Source organism: Papaver somniferum, chromosome 5, assembly GCF_003573695.1.
Source record: "Papaver somniferum cultivar HN1 chromosome 5, ASM357369v1, whole genome shotgun sequence".
Classification (NCBI taxonomy): domain Eukaryota; kingdom Viridiplantae; phylum Streptophyta; class Magnoliopsida; order Ranunculales; family Papaveraceae; genus Papaver; species Papaver somniferum.
This window is the reverse complement of record NC_039362.1, coordinates 6,986,493-7,004,860: the sequence shown is the minus strand read 5'-3', so window position 1 is coordinate 7,004,860 and position 18,368 is coordinate 6,986,493. Positions and strand designations below refer to the sequence as shown.

At 36.3% G+C, this 18,368-nt stretch overlaps 1 protein-coding gene across 1 annotated transcript; it reads right to left on the bottom strand.

Annotated features, from left to right (window-relative positions):
• Positions 1-14,662: 14,662 nt before the first annotated feature.
• LOC113280947 (PLASMODESMATA CALLOSE-BINDING PROTEIN 2-like) lies at positions 14,663-17,172 on the bottom strand. Its single transcript, XM_026529558.1, has 4 exons — positions 16,906-17,172; positions 16,268-16,507; positions 16,118-16,148; positions 14,663-15,418 (listed from the first exon to the last, which is right to left on the bottom strand). The coding sequence occupies exons 1-4, from the start codon at positions 16,964-16,966 to the stop codon at positions 15,079-15,081; spliced, it is 672 nt and encodes a 223-aa protein (XP_026385343.1). The 5' UTR covers positions 16,967-17,172; the 3' UTR covers positions 14,663-15,078.
• Between the last annotated feature and the right edge of the window lie 1,196 nt (positions 17,173-18,368).

The following is an 18,368-nucleotide window of genomic DNA, read 5'->3' as shown; positions in this document are numbered from 1 at the left end:
CGCGGAGATGTGCATGGCATGGTTTTCCATTGGCACAGTGGTGCGGCTGGCATGGTCGGCATGCCTTGGCGCGGAGATGTGGCTGGCATAGTTTGCCATTGGCATAGTGGTGCGGCTGGCATGGTTCGCATGCCTTGGTGCGGTAGACGTGGTTGGCATGGTTTGTCATTGGCACAGTGGTGCAGCTGGCATGTTTGGCATGCCTTGGCGCGGAGATGTGGCTGGCATGGTTTGCCATCGGCACAGTGGTGTGGCTGGCATGGTTGGCATGCCTTGGCGCGGAGATGTGGTTGTCCTGGTTTTCCATTGGCACAGTGGTGCGGCTGGCATAGTCGGCATGCCTTGGCGCGGTAGACGTGGCTGGCATGGTTTGCCATTGAAAAAGCGGGGGTCTAACAACACCACCCAATACTTCGCTTAGCAATATGTATGGACTAACTCCAAAGTACTTTGCTATAAAATCAACTAGACAATCAGACTCAATCTAGATTAAAGTATCTCAGGGAGTTAATATCTCTCTCTTGATTTGATTTTTACTCAAGCTAAAAACAATAGCGATTCTTTATCAAATACAAGGAATAACTTGGATAGTATCAAAGACCATTGTCCAAGGATCAATCAATATAAATCAACAACCAAAGGTCGGATTTCCAATTGATGATTACGAACGCACAACCTGTATTATTTCAATTATATAACAAATATAATGCGGAAAAAAAATAACACAGACACCAGAAGTTTTGTTAACGAGGAAACCGCAAATGCAGAAAAACCCCGGGACCTAGTCCAGATTGAGTACACACTGTATTAAGCCGCTACAGACACTAGCCTACTCCAAGCTAACTTCGGATTGGATTATACTTGAACCCCAATCAGTCTCCCACCGATCCAGGTACATTTGTACTCCTACACCTCTGATCCCAGCAGGATACTGCGCACTTGATTCCCTTAGCTAATCTCACCCACAACTAAGAGTTGCTGCAACCCAAAATCGCAGACTTGATAATAAACAAATCTGTCTCACACAGAACAATCTATCAAAGGATAAATATGTCTCCCACAGAAAAACCCTAGGTTTTGTTCCGTCTTAAGATATAAAATCAAGGTGAACATGCACCAATTGATAATCCGGTCTTATATTCCCGAAGAACATCCTAGATTAATCAACCACCTTTCAACAATCCTTCTTAACTACACAAGCGGTTTGTCGAGGAATCACAAACAGTGAGACGAAGATGTTTGTGACTTCTTTATCTTTCCTATCGGAGAACTCTCACGATCTCAAGCCAATCAATAGATTGTACTCGTACGATAGAATATGCAAGATCAGATCACACAACTACGATAAAAGTAGTATCGGTCTGGCTTCACAATCCCAATGAAGTCTTTAAGTCGTTAACCTGGTTTTAGAGAAGAAAATCAAAGTTTAAAGGAGAATCGACTCTAGCGAGCGCACTAGTATCACACAGACGTGTGGGGATTAGTTTTCCACAATGCTAGATGTCTCCTTTATATAGCCTTCAAATCAGGGTTTTACCTTAGTTACAAAGCAATCAATATTCATCGTTAGATGAAAACCTGATTTAGATTCAAGCTAATATTTCTCAACCGTTAGATCGAAAACTTAGCTTGTCATGCACACTTGGGTAGACGTTTACTGGGTTTGCGATAACCATGCCCAAACGTGTATGTTGGTTCAACATAGTAACCCAAAAGGTTAACCATATGAGCATTTCATATTAACCTTGTTCTTCTTCACCATAACTAGTTCAATTGACTCAAATGAACTAGTTAGAGAGTTGTTCAATTGCTATGAGATCTTATGTAACTACACAAGACACGATTGAAACAAAGATGATTCGATTGATGAATCGGCTCATGAACTTTATAGCCACGGTTTGCATAAAGCATTCCTTAGTAATTTAAGTTTCATGTTCAGAGCACATCTTTAGATCATTAACACTTAAGCTCACAAACAAGTTCACGGACTTAAGTCAACCGGCAGAGTTTTCAAACTCAGCAGAAAATCTCGGCAAGGAGACTTCCGCCAGTTCGTGGACTAACACGCAACCGAGTTTTTGGAAAATCCCAGCAGAAATTCTCGGTAAGAGAACTTCCGTCAGTTCGCGGACTAAGTTCGCGGACTTGGCAAAGCCAATTCCTCCGGTTTCTCTCAATCAACAAAGTTCGAAAACTTCGGATAAGGAATATATGGTTATGTAATCTAAACTCTCATTCCAATCATTGAGACATTCTCAGAGGACGTTATATAGTCGTTATTCACAGGCCGTTTCATGTCAGAGCAATTCTCAAGGTAATTGAAACTTTTCATGACTTTCGTCACTAGGCGAAGATAAACTTGATCAAAGCGAAACGCTTTACCAACACACGATTTCGAGATATAGATAGGAGATATATACTCGGATCGAAATATCAAATGTGTATGATTCAGTCTATATAGCATACAACTTTTTATCTCATAAGAAGTAGGAGATAAAAGAGATAGACTTTTGAGTGATAGATAAGTTCAAGTCTCCACATACATTTTTGTTGATGAAGTTCCACGGTTCCTTGAGTAGATCTTCGTCGTTGTATGATGAATCACCATGAAGTCCTTGAGCTCAACTACACTTTTCTATCCTAGTCCGAGACTTAGCTATGTAGACTAGAAATCAAGACTCATAGTTTTGATCACTAACATTGACAAACATGCTTGAGATAGAAACGCATGCGAGGTCGACCGAGCTATGCTCTAACAACCATTGGCACAGTGGTGCGGATGGCATGGTCGGAATGCCTTGGAGCGGTAGACGTGGTTGGCATGGTTTGCCATTGGCACAGTGGTGCGGTTGGCATGCCTTGGCGCGGTAGCATGAGAATTAGGTTTTGGCATAGATGATGTCAGTCGATGTTAAGGGTTCTTCCGTGGAACATGATCCATAAAAAAAGGTACCCCGGTAATTCTTGCGTAGGCATGCTGATTGATTCAATAAATATGCTAATGGTCATAGTGACGTCATGTCAGTTGTACAGTTTTACGATTTTAACCCTAAGCTAAAAACCACCATCAACACAATCCAACTCCCAGGATTTGTGCTGCGAATGGTATCTACATACCATACAAGATGTGAATACAATACGGCATCCTCACCAAATATATCCCCAAACACTTTATCCCTTCCATTGTAAGCTTGGTAGTATTTCACATTGATCCTGTAGCTAGTTTTGAAAAACTTTTTCAAATCAGAAGCTTTGAAACTCGGATCACTTCTGATTTCATCTTTGATTATACTAGAAACAAATTTACTGCTAAGCCCGTGGAAAAGCCTTTCACATCCAACACCACAGTGATGACTGCTAACATATTTCTTAACCTTAAGCATCCTGTTTTCAACATCAACAGCACAAACCTTATACTCCCAAGGGAAATCTTCTTTAGAGCATTTTGCATAGAACCTGCTAGGTTCATTCTTAGTATATACAAGAACATACCCAGACTTTAACTCGTATTTCTTCACTACGATACGTACCTCTGCTACACCTCCAAAAAAAACTTTACCAACATCACCAAGTAATTTATCCCAACCTTCAGTCCTAAGAACCTTGTTAACAGGCATATTCAAGGAAATTCACCATAGCTTCTTCGGGTTCAGGTTCTATTACACGACTACTTGAACCTCTACTATGACTTCTGGAAGAATTACATCCAACTTCGACAAGTAAATCAAAGTTCTTATGACCTTTACAGTGGCAACGAGATACAAAACACTGAAGCAGAATATCAGAATCAACTCGCACAAACTTGTTTCTATCATTAAAGGAAAATTTGATATGATGAGGTAATGAATGAGTCCACTTCTGGCAAACGGCTGTCTTCAAAGACTCCAGAGTTGTGTTGACATCAACAGGATGTGCTAAGAATTCACTGAAGTAGTGAATTACAGCTAGTGCACTAGCAACAGACATTTTCACCCTGCAAAACACAAAGAGAAAATATCAAACATATCTATCTAGGCATTGCTTCACAAAAATTCTTACACAAAATTAAAAGATCAAATCAACAACAACAAACAATCTGCATTAACCATGATTAGATCAGAAATCAACTGGATATCAAAATCAATAACATCTACCTTAACGTAACAGATAACAGATCAAAAATAAGAATGGAAAAACAAATCAAATAAAAAATCGAATGGAACAGAAGCAAAGCCTAGTAAATTAGTATATCAACATCAGAACATGAAATCGAAACAAAAAAATTGAATCGAAAAGATCTACATTGATCGTAACAATTTCAAAACCTAGAAAATAAATAAAAATTCAAAAACAAGCTTAAAAGATCTAAAAAACGATTTGAAACCCTAAATTAAGCTTCGAAAACCTAAAATAATAGATCTTAATCTTACAGAAACTAAAACATAGAATTGAATCAAGATTAAACAAAAATCAGAATCAAGATTGTCATGAAAACGAACGAACCTGAAGCTTGAATTTCGAATTATCTTTGCTGAGTAAATCAAATCTCTCAATCAGCTCTCGATGCTATTCTACCTCCTCCTCAATCTCTCGATCAGAACAAGTGAGGCTAAAGCTTGAATTATTTTTGTTGAGTAAATTCAATCTCTCAATCAATTCCTTATCAGCTCTCGATAATTGAATCTCTCAGTTCTCGCTCATATTCTATCTCCTTCTCAATCTCTCAGAAACTGAATCTCTGAAACTAAATCCCTGAAACTGAAACTGAGGCTAAATTGGGAAATAAAAAAGAATAAAAAGGAATTTTGAAAACTCTGGGCCTGCGCCTAATTTTCATTATAGGATCAGAATCTCGCAACAACGACACGCTTGCGAAATTACTAACAATACATCACGAAGACATCGCAGTATGATTTCAGAAATGACATAACAGATGATATCAGCTTAATCATGAGAAAAGTATGATGATCGTGCGAAATTTAGGATGTTTGCGAAGTTAACATTTGTAAGTTTGCGAAAATACCGCAAGCCAGATCCGAAATTAGGGGAAATGTTAGTTGTACCCCACCATATATGAGTTGTCATCCATTATGTAAATACCTATATAAAGAGAAAGGCAAGAGAGAGAAAGGAGGATAATCAAAAAGAAAAATGAGAGAGACACTTTAGGGAGACACACTTTGTAGAGAGACACGTTTTGTAGAGAGAGAAAGGGAGGTCAACCTTCTCTTTTGTATTCATCTTCTTCCCCAAAAACTAGATCTAGAGAGCTCCAAATACTCATTAATGGAGTCTCAATTTTAATCCATATGTAATTACAAACAATCATAGTGAAGATCCCTAACCTCGTGGATGTAGATCATATTGATCGAACCACGTAAATCTTGTGTCTTATTTTCTATTATCATTATTTTTATCTTTATTTTCATATCAAATAAGTTTAGATCTAGCAATTATAGTCATGATAATACAAGGGGTGTCTTGTGGGATTTCCTGCAACTACATTTTGGCGCTAGAAACATAGAGGAGTAAAGGATTTATCCCTCATGTAACTTGTTGGTTCAAAAAATTTCCATGAAGATTAGCTATTATTCATATTTTTCTAGATCTACAAAGTTTAGGTTCAAAAATGGAAATTTTATGGAAGAAATCACACTTTCATGGAGTAAACATCATCAACAATTCAAAGACATGAAAAGAGGGAGAGAAAAAAATTAGTTGTTGTGGTGAAATTTAAGGAAAAAATGGAAGTTTCAGTGGAAGATTTTCATGTTCAGGAGAAGAAGGCAAATGTGAAAGAAGTTAAGGAAGGACGAAGAAAAGATAAGAGGCAGATGCTGCAATTTCTATCACAAACAGAAATTCGCACAGATTGTTCAAGGCTGAGCGAACAACAAATAGGTCACGGGTTCGAATTCGCAGAGACACATATTTTACAGAGAGCGAAAAAATGATAATTTCACAATATGGTTTCATTATTTCGCAAACAAGAGGCAGCACAATTGGTCATCTGCGAAGTTAATGAGTTCATGGTCGTGTGATCAAGTCCCAACACAGGCGTATTTTTTCGCACATATATTTCTTTGATTATTTCGCACAGAAGAGAGTTGATGATAATCTCGTAGATATATTTCGCAAAGAATAAGCTTGCACAATTAGTCACGAGGCATGAATGCAAGCAGCAGGTCTCGAGATCAATTCTTGCTTCTCGCATGATTATTTTTTTTACGCGAAATTTATACAGAATTGTCTCTCACACAGTTGGAATTTGATTACTTCGCAAGAAATTTGGTTATTTCGCAAGATAGGCTTAGCACAGTTGGTATGGTGCAAGAAAATCCAAGAAACAGGTCGAGGATTCAAGTCTCACTTCTCACACTTCTTTTTGCTGCGCGAAATTCATACATTTCAAGGCATTTATTCACTTCTCTGACAACAATAGCGACTCACATGAAAGACAAGTACCACCTCCTTGAACATTTTACTTTATACTAGGAACGAATAAAAAGATTTTTGATTTGATTTACAAAAAGCTCAATCGCACGATTACAAAGATTTCAAAAATTATAAGTATTACTAAGATTTCAAGATTACAAGGACTTCAAAATTATAGAGATTTAGAGAATTCAAAATTACAGAAAACTGAGAAAATTCAATTTATATGTTTCTCTAGAATATTTCTTTTGCAGAGAATAAAAAGATTTTTGATTTGATTTACAAAACGCGATAGAATCGCAGAATTACAAAGATTTCACAACTACAAAGATTTCAGAGTTACCATGTATTATAATTTCTCTTAAATATTTATTTTGATTCAAATGATAAGATATTATGAGAATGAAAGAATGAATGAAAGAGATGAAAGAATGAATGAAAGAGATGACATAAATGAAAAGATGAATGAGAGAATAAAGAAACGCGAATATTTCGCAGAAACAAAGAGACGCGAAAATTTCGCAGAAACGCGAATAAAATTTCGCAGATAGAGGCGAAACTTTATGGCGTACACCCTAGTTCGAGAATAAAATTACGCAAGAGGCAAATGTAAGACCTAAAGTGCGTCATAGAAGGGGGTACCTATTGCATGGCTCAGGGAAAAGGTTACACCGCCCCTAGAACCTGAGTCATGGAGATTTGGGGTCAATAAAACCCATCCAGGAGAGGTACCTTGGATTTTCAACCTAAGCTTTTTCTTTAGGTTGGAAGACTAGGGGTCTCTTCTAAGGAGTGCAGAAATCGATCAAGGCGCCGAGGTACACGATTGAGTCAAGAGTGCAGGGGGCGTTGCAGCCTCTTTACCACTCTTGAAAAGTCTTGGAAAATGATGCACTCGGCCCGAAGAAAACCCCACTTAGGGTGCAGTCTCGTAACCATAAGCTCTATAGGTAAAATGGACAAGAGGCTGCCAAAACAACTGGTTGTTGTTAAGACCGGACGGGAGGAGCTAACCTTGTATGGTAGAAGTACTCCTCCATGAAGGGGAAACCATGGGGGAGATAAGGGCGGCACCCTTCATTAGGGAGCTGATAAGTGTCTTAAGACGCAAATGTCATGAGGCTTTTTACTCGCAAGGGTATTAAGGCTTGTCGTATTTGTGCGAAAATCCTGAAGAGGCAATAATACTAGATAAAAAGATAAGACGAGATCAATGGGTCATTACATGAAAGTATGAAGACGTCCTGCGATTTCGTCGCAAGACGGCAATGTCATGGGGCTTTATTTTCGCAATAATATTTAGGCCTGTCATATTGTCGCAACAATCCTAAAGAGGCAATAATACAAAAGATAAAGTTAAGGCAGGGTCAATGGGTTTTTGCATGAAAGTGCAAAAACGTCCTGTGATTTTGTCGCAATGACAAGAGGTGGCAAAATAAGACCTTTAACTAGGAAGGAAAAATAAGACCACATAAGAAGATGAGTAAGCAAATAAGCTTGCGAAAATGATTATATGTAAGCAAATAAGCTTGCGAAAATGTATATGGAAATGAAACTGAGGCAGTGAAAATGCCGCAGACTTGGTACTATGATCATACTGTTATGATATACTAATAGTGCAGGAAATAGGAAAGATGAAACACAAGTAAGAACTTGTGAGGAACAATAACTACACGAAGAGGAATGTATACACTAAAGAAAAAGCCAGAGAAATGGAGAATGGAGGCAATTTAAAGCTACATCAATTTTAGCGTGCAAAATGAACTAAGTAACACAAACATTAGCTATACATTGCAATAGATAAGCATTCTCATCATACAAGCATCATACTCGCATCATAAAAGCATTGCATAAGCATTTCATAGCATAAACATCGCATACACATTTCATAACATAAGCATTATATTCGCACAAGTACTTTACAAAACTGTGCGGAATAATATTGCAGAATTTCGCAATAATATCGCAGAATTTAGCAGATTTATTCAGGATTACTCAGAATTTCACAGGATTATTCAGAATTTCGCAAGATTATTCAGAACTTCGTAGAATGATTCAGAACTTCGCAGAATGATTCGAAATTTCGTAGAATGTGTCAGAATTTCGCAGAATGTGATTATTTCGAATGATGTGATTATCTCGCTCAATTATTTCGCACAATTTTAAGCAACTTGAAGAGATTATACTATCGCATGAGCACAAAACATGAGACATAGGCAAGATAAGAATGAAGAAACATTTCGCACATTCAACATTTTCTCAAGGATTCTACCCTCATAGATAAAGAACATAGGCAACTATGGATTACCAAGAAAACATTTTATGTTCTTTATCTTCTCGGCAAGAATCACCAAAAATGGAGTAATAATTTCGCATGAATAGAGGCAATACTTATTATTCTCATTCAAGGACGGATACTTCTTATATTTCGAGGATTGAATACTTCTTATACTTCATCAAGGATACTTCATGCTTCTTATACTTCATCAAGGATACTTCATTTTTCTTATACTTCTTCAAGGATACTTCATACTTTGCATACTTCAAGAGATGATACTTCTTATTTACTTCGCAACATTCCGGAACTTCACAAAAGAATAGAGGCAAGTACGTACTTTTCAAGTCTAGTATTCTTTCGCTCGTTCCTTCATCAGCAAAGATCAAAGACTACTCCAACAACACGTATCTCGCTCCAACAATTACAACAACGGATTTTTTCCTGAAGATCGCTCTTCAAGAAATATTCAAGAAAAAAGAGGCAAGATGTAGGATCAGAATCTCGCAACAACGACACGCTTGCGAAATTACTAGCAATATATCACGAAGACATCGCAATATGATTTCAGAAATGACATAACAGATGACATCAGCTTAAACGTGAGAAAAGTATGATGATCGTGCGAAATTTAGGATGTTTGCGAAGTTAACATTTGTAAGTTTGCGAAAATACCGCAAGCCAGATCCGAAATTAGGGGAATGTTAGCAGAACCCCACCATATATGAGCTGTCATCCATTATGTAAATACCTATATAAAGAGAAAGGCAAGACAGAGAAAGGAGGATAATCAAAAAGAAAAAGGAGAGGGACACTTTAGGGAGACACACTTTGTAGAGAGAGAAAGGGAGGTCAACCTTCTCTTTTGTATTCATCTTCTTCCCCAAAAACTAGATCTAGAGAGTTCCAAATACTCATTAACCAAACCCTGGGTCCTATATTGATTTCGACTTCAATGATGCAACAAAGAGATTCAATAGACTGTTTATTTGATTTGGAGCTTGTAAAGAGGGCAATAGATTGTGTCGTCCAATGATATTCTTGGATTTTACATTTCTTACTGGGACTTTCAAAGGAGCTCTCATGGCGGCAACATATATTAACGACAACCAAGTTTACTGTTTTTTTCTTGTTCCTATGGAAGATCTAGTTTAATATGCACTGTTTATTTGAATTTAATGTCAATAACAAAATGTGTTGTTAGTAACTTTTATATAGTAGATACTGATATTACATGTAGAGTTTGAGTATATCAATATGTAGTAGTATACTGACATGTAATATCAGCATGTAGTAGTATACTCATTGTTAATATTGTAGTCAATGAGTAATCTAATTACATTTTTTATATGTACTGATGGTGTTCAGCCGATTTTTAGGAATAAATGTTAAGTATACTTTACTGCATGTCAATATGTACCGTTAGGTTTCCACACTACATACTGATTTGTACTGGTTGTTTTCTTTTTAGCAGTTGCTTAACATAGCTGAGAATTCCTTTTTGTAGGTTTTTATCCTCTCGCATATGCATTAGTTTCTGCAGAAACTAATGACAGTTGGGAATGGTTTTTGAAGAATCTGAAGGAAGCTTTGGGTTATGATGATCGCCCAATCACTTTAATTTATGACTGACCGAGCTGAAGGGTTAGTTAAATATATTCCCATAGTATTTCCTAAATCTCATCATAGCTTTTGCTACTTCCACTTGGGCCAAAACTTACCTATCGCAAAGTCTAACGGAAAGTATAAAGAAGTAACAGATTCTTTCCAAAAGGCAAGATACGAGCTTTCTCCTGCAAGATACGAGGAAGCTCTTCAAGAAATGGTTAATTTGGGAAGGCCTTGGGTTGCTGACTACTGTCGCAACATTCCAAATGAGAAGTGGTCCAGTGCATTATGTGAGCTGGTCGAAGTCAAAAATCAAATATGAGGGGGCCAGTTTTGGAGATGATGAGAAAGTGCAACTGAAGATTCGGAAGAAAATAGTCAAATTAGCTTGTAAATTCAGAAATCAGTTGGACCGAAGAAAATCCCAAGTGCTAAAGGTAGTCTTACATATGCTATACTTTTCTCAGGATAACTACTTGTCCATATGTAGTGACTGGATCACTACTTGTCCATATGTAGTGACTGATACTTTGTTTTCTCCGTTTACATTATGTGGTATCTAAGAACAACATTTATCCTTAGAAACATAATCTCTACCATCTGAATTAATATAATTTCTATACTTTTAAAGTTTACCAAATAGAATCTCTATCAGCATTTACACTACATGTACTGATCGTTTCTAGTAGTTATCAATATGTTTCCACTACATACTGATATTAGGTGCAGTGAAAGAGAAATGCTATTTACCAACCAATCCTCTCATAAAAGAAATATGTACTTAAAACCATCAGTACATGTATATATTGTTATTTTTCAGTAGGCCTGGAAACGATCAGTACATATACATAACTACATATAAGTATACCACTACATATTGGTATGTATTGTCAGTGATAGAGATGCTTTAACCTATAATACTGACATGTAATATCAGTATCTAATACTATATGTCAGTGATAGATACTCACTGACACTACTATATAAAAATAACGAATAACGAGGGGGCGATGCCCCCTCGACCCCCGTAGATGGTGAATGAAACTTAACAACACAATTCATTATTCGAAATCTAAATATCACTACATACTGGAAATCGAAAAAGTTCTTAGAACCAACAAAAACAGTAAATTCATACACTTATAATGATTGTACTGTAAAGAGAAACTGTTCTTAAGCAAATTAGTTGGTACCGACGAATGAAAAACATTTGCAAAGTAAAGTTGTCGTGGTGAAATTTTCAAATAATAGCTGGTGGAAAACATGGTAGCGTCACTAGTATACTTCATTTCACATTCTGCTGCACGTTCAAAAGCCTGTGATAAAAAAACAGAGAAGTCAACACATAATATATACTTAATAAGAAATGAAGACAGCAACACATAAAAGTTTTCTACTTTTGAAGTTTGAAACGCATACCTGTTACAAAAATCATTCTTCATAATACTCGTACTGACGGACAAGAGTGCATGTTTCCTTGTTGTGATGAGTCTTCAAATTACAGGTTGAACACTTGGCAGATTTCCTGTTATTCTCAAATGTATTTTTAATACGCTTTCCCTTTCTCCTACCTGGTGGAGCCCTAATTACAGCTGGTGGAAGAACGGTATCGTCTTCTTCATACTCATCAGGCCTGACAAATAATATGTAGTGTCATCTTTGCACATACTACATACTGATATTACAACTAAGAATAGTAACTAAACATAATATGTACCCTGTATATCATTTCCTTAAAAAAAATATCAAAAAGTATTGTTTAAAAGACACATACCGGTCGTGGTTAGGAACAGGTTTAATAGCTATTGATTATAACTCACGATAACTACTACATGCTGATATTACATGTCAGTATACCACTACATATTGATATACTCAAACTCTACATGTAATATCAGTATCTACTATATAAAAGTTACTAACAACACATTTTGTTATTGACAGTAAATTCAAATAGACAATGCATATTAAACTAGATCTTCCATAGGAACAAGAAAAAAACAGTAAACTTGGTTGTCGTTAATACATGTTGCCGCCATGAGAGATCCTTTGAAAGTCCCAGTAAGAAATGTAAAATCCAAGAATATCATTGGACGACACAATCTATTGCCCTCTTTACAAGCTCCAAATCAAATAAACAGTCTATTGAATCTCTTTGATGCATCATTGAAATCGAAATCAATATAGGACCCAGGGTTTGTTTCCCTAACTGCATTCACCCACCACGCAAGATCAGTGTACGACCTGACATCATCTCCAAAAATCTGTTTATGTGACAACTCAAGTGCATGATATGCATGATGATACTCTATATTGATCCCTCCTCCAACTTTAACATAGTCTACAATATCTGCTGTCTTTATGAGAGGATTGTGTCTCACACGCTCATGAATTAAATTTTTCATAAGCCTCCTAGTAACTGTTGGATTCTTCAAAATATAACCACCACCACAGGTGTACCTCCCGACATATTTATTTATCTTAAAAACATCAATAGAACTACCAATGGAAGTTGCATGAAGCTTCCATGGGAAACCTTTCTCACTGCATACGGCGGTGAATCTCTCTAGGTCATTCATCAACTTATTTACCTTATGACCAGTTCTCAGAAAGTATTTTTTACAAACTACACATACAACATTAACACCACCATAGAATAGTTTCTTTTTATCCTCAAAAATATGCTCCCAACCATCTGAAAAAAGCGCACTTGGAGCCTCTTTACCATCTTTCAAATAAATGTTCTTTGCACTAACAACTAAGTCTGCATTGTTGTCAACATCTGCACGCATAGAACTAGATCCGCCAGATGTAATAACATGCAGCTGCAATTCAAAGAAAGCAGATTTCTTTCCAAAATGTAATGCAGCGAGACTCTGGAGCATTACATCAGCAAGAACAGGAACAATCACTTCATTCCGAACATAGTTAACAACAATAGTCAATAGAGTCAACCAGCTCCATGTATTACAGATAGCAAACTTCAAATCTTCTAAAGTAAAAAAATCTGTAACCAAATATCCAAAGTGGAATTGCTTGTGGTATACATGACAGTAACAAGAAATCAATGAATCTTGAGCAGCGGCAGACATGTTAATCCCCAAAAAAATGATCTTTTGACGCTTGAGGCAATCTCTGTTTAAAAATATGTTCTCTTGACCCTGTAATAAATGATCCAAAATTTAACATATACTGATTCCATATGTAATGGATTTTCAATACTCACATATCAACTATCAATTGTATGCTACATATTACTATGTTGTCTGATACTTCTTTGAGAATGATGCGTACATATTGGTCTGTAAACCTTTTTAGTGTACTACGTATTGCATATCAATATGTTATTGACATGTACTAAGTCTCTGAAATGGATATGCAGTATGTTTTGACATGTACTGAGTCTTTAAATGGATATGTATAGACATGTTGTATGCAGTACATATTGACATGTACTGACATGTACTGAGTCTCTAAATGGATATGTATAAACATATTGTATGCAATATGTATTTTCAATTAGGTTTATCTCGTATTGGTATGTAATGTAGGATAAACATAGTAATACATATTTGTATGTTGTATGTCCTGTTCTTGTATTGACAGTACTACTCATACATTGTTATGTATTCCAAAGATGAAGATAAAAATCAGTTTTACGACGATTTGTATTGCAATATTACTACATAAATCTGTCTAAATAGAGAACATATCTCAAAAATACGAATAACAGATCAAGAAAATTACTTAAAAAACGAAAGAAAACTGAGTTTAACAATGTAAATCATGGTAAACTGAACTGATAAAGAAATTTAACAATGTACATCATAAAAAATTGTTTAACCTAATTGTTCATCATGATTTCAAGAAAAAAAAATAGTGTAGTAGCAGAGGAAGATGATTATAGTACATACCTTATTCAAATCTGAGATAAACTGTCAGAGAGACAAGAAAAACGCAGCAGTAGAGAGAGAGAAGAAAAACGCAGCAGAGAAAGCGAGAGAAATTTGGATCTGAGATGAAGAAAGAAAAGAAAGAAGCTTGAATTTGATTCTGTTTATGTACAGTTGCACGTGTGCTGGACGAAAAAATAAGAAATCTGGTCAGCGATTAATTTTTTTTTGTGTGCTGGACCACACATTAACGGGGTCTTCAAGGACTGGACTAACCAGTAATTTCTACTAGTCTTTATGCTACCATAAACCTCTAAATCTTGTCGGAAACTAGAAACCGACAGCTGAATAGTGTTTCTCGCCACTTCACCTAAATTAGTGAAGATAACATGTTCACATCCTCTTTCGGTGCTCAATCATTCATCAACTTTACCTTCAAACAGAATTCAAAACAGAAAAATCAATCCCCGTGAAGGTGAAAATAACAGTATTTAACTAGACTAGAGCATTCATCTACATGAAAATACATACGATCAAATCTTTTAAGGTGCTGAGAGCTCTCTGAATAATAATTAAAATTTAATAATAAATTACTACCACCTCTCTAGATATACAAAAAGAGGAAAAGAGAAAGAAAATGTCCAAAAAGATAAGAGAAAAAAGAAGGGCTGAAAAGATTAGGTTCTTCTCCCACAACAATGACAACCATCCATCCAAATTCATTGCCGCACACAAAAAGGAGAATCAACACCCAACTTTCATTCCTCTAGAGAAAGAAAAAAAAAGAAGTAGAAAAACCCTAGTGGAGAATAAATGTCATCTCTCTGGACAAAGACGATGTGCTTCTCTTATCTACTTCGCCGGTGCCACCAAATTTGTTCATCTTCATCAAACCCATAAGAATAGGAGGGCAGGGAACCAAACAGTGAGTAGTAAAGAGACGTAATTAGTGTTTCTTAAGACTAATCCGCCATCACTAGTATCAATGCTACCAGTTCCTGAAGGACCTAAACCCGTACCAAATCCTCCTCCCATCATTCCGCCGTTTCCATTTGTGAGGCTTCCAGGTGGTGAAAATGTGGATGATGATGACCCAGGTGGGGTGGTTGAACCTGGTGTCATGGTTGACCCACCAGGTGTTGAAGATCCACCTGTTGGTGTCGTTGAACCTGGTGGTGATGTTGTAGATGGAGGATTTACAGTCACGCCTCCTCCTCCGCCGCCGCCTCTGCAGTAACACAAGCATCCAAATTGAAACAACAACATTAATATCGACATCCAAATCCCCAACATTCATAACAAAGAAGGAAATTCATTTGTGTCGAAAAGAGAAAGAAAGCAAAATTCAATTGTTATACGTCTTCTAGATATTAAACATTACTAGTGCTGTCATTAAACAAGTCCTAGATATTACTAAGACTATAAGACGTATTACTAGAACCATAATCAACTAAACAAGGAAAAGAACTGATAATAATGGAAGGCACAACAAAACTATCGAATAATGTATCTTCCACAATAGAAAATAACTAAAGCAAACATGTTATTACTAGTTGGGGAATCAAATTCCATTTACTCATTAAGTGACTCCACCAAACAAAAGAATGTCGACAAAGAACCCAAAGCAGGAAAAGTAAGAAAACCCCTTTTCAATTTGAGAAAGCAACAAAGTCATAAGAACAATATGAGAAACATGGAGTCCAAACAGCAAACCCACTTTAGTAAACATGTGTTGTAACTAACTGCAACCAATATATTGCATAAACGCCGGTAGCCGAAACAAATTGAACCCCATAAAGGTTTACTTCTTTTGCACATCAATTTACACTAACAAAATAAGGTATCAAATTATCCATCCACTTCAAACACCCTAAACATAGAAACCCCAATAGAAATAGAACAACAAAAAGAAGGTCAAAGAAATTACCCAGAAGTAAATGTACAAGAACCACCAGGACCTGTTGTGACAAACAAAGAAAAGTATGGAGAATCAATTAGTATCTTGATCAGCTGTTTTACTACTACTTTTAGAAGATTAATTACCAAATAAAGTAATTAAAGTTTGATGAGAACTTACTTGGGTCAGTAGAAGTAACAGCTGCACTGCCGGAAAATTCACAGCTTCCCTGAGCTCCACCTTTCTTTTGGTAATAGCTGTTAACAGCGTAAGAACAATGAGCCCTCACAGTGTTAGGTTGGTAACAAGCTCCACCTTGATTGATGGCTGAACAATCAGCTCCATTTCCACAAGCATAATCAATGGCCTTTTGAAGAACTGCATCACTTTGATCTGGTCTGCAAGCACACCATACAGCATCTGTGTTTCAAAATCAAAAATAAAAGTAGATCAACAAATTTTGTCACACACATAAAAATAAAGATATGAAAAACATAAATTATAATAAACAAATACAACAAAAAAAATAAAAAATAAGTAAACCCATGTTCTGTAACATGGTGAAAGTCTGAATCTTGGCTCAGAAAGAAAAAAATCAAAATAAAATAAAATAATGAAGAAATCAGCCCATCAGGATAGTAGATGAAAAACCCAGAAGTTCACAACAGAGGGTCAGAAGAACTTAGATTTAAAAAGCAAAAAAAAAAAAAAAAAATCCAAAAATCATGTTTTTCCAAGAAATCAACCACTGAAAAGTAAAGATTAAGCTGAAAACAAGAAAAAGAAAAGAAAAGAGGGATGATGAATATGAAGATTACCTGCTGAATGGCTAGTGAAAGCCAAGATGATGAGCAGTGGAAGAACTAAAACAACAGACATGGTGTTCTCTAACAAGATTTCAAAGCCAAAGACAGGAAGATATTTATTTTCTATGAAGAAAGGGTTAGTTGAGTCTAACCCCAAAAAGAGCTAGATGAGTGTTTTTGGGTACAGGGGAAAGAGAGAGATATGAGAGGAGAAGTGGGGTTTGTGAGAAGAGGAGGGGCAAGCAAGGGGATGAGAGGGAGGTAACTGGAAATACTACTAGTACTCAATATGTAATGTTGAGAGGATTGATGAGATGTAGACGGTGGGGTGTAGGTGGCTGTCTGTTTCTGGGTACTTTTTCTTAGTTTTTTGTTTTCTCTTCAATTTTTTAATAATGGTTTTGCTTAATTGCTGGTGCTGCTGCATTTCTCAGTATAGTCAGTCGGTATATTACTGTACCAGCTTATGTATGTTTTACGTATCTTCCACATGGCTGAGGCTTGCACAATACGGTCATTCCTTGTAGCAATTAGCAATGCGCAATCTTTAGTGCTGCCCGGTTGGTGACCAGAAGTCTAGCAGCGTGTTTGAATGACAGAAACGAAAATGTTTCTGCTTCTAGAAGTCGGAAATTATAATATTTTGTTTTCAGAAATTATTTTGAAATTGTATATTCAAATTGGTTTTTTGTTTTCAGAAGTCAAAAAACGAATTCTGGATATGTATCCAAACAACCTAACATACAAATCTAGCCGCAAAGCATTAGAGATAATTTTCGGAGATAAAATACAAAATATAAACTTTGCTCTACCACATACTTTTTTTTCTTTCATTCAAATTTTAGAAATTGTTTTCCAAAAAATTCCAGGTTGATTAAGTCGAAAAATCACTTGTTATGCATACATACTCCATGATACCTGAGATAACAGTTGTTTTTGGATAACATAAGCGCAAGTGTAGTGGTGGAATAGTGAAAACGTTATTCTTAATAGCGCTAAAAAAACGCTATTAAGAATAGCGTTTTTTCTCAACCGTTAGATTTCAACAATTCATCCTAAATCTACGGACAAAAAAAAAACACTATTCTTAATAGCGTTTAACGCTATTCTTATTGGCGTTCAGATGAATTCCACGAACCCTTCCACGAAATGGTGGAACCTTGCTTGAATTTTCTGTGAAAAATCCCAACTTGGAAGCCATTAAACTTGACATTCCATGATTTTTCAACACTTGAAATAGATTGGATTCCACCATAAGACGTGGTCTAACCAGTAAAACACATTGTTTCTTATTACGTAAAGAATATATGGCAGTCGGTTGTATATAGAAATGACTGTGACAGAGAATAACAATGGGCGCTTTATACTGGTATTATTTTTGGGTGTACGTGGTAAAAAGTGAGCGTGTATGGAGGAGAGGAAAAACCTGGTGAAGCTTTTTAGACCGTTGAAAGACAATACTGCTGCACTCGCAG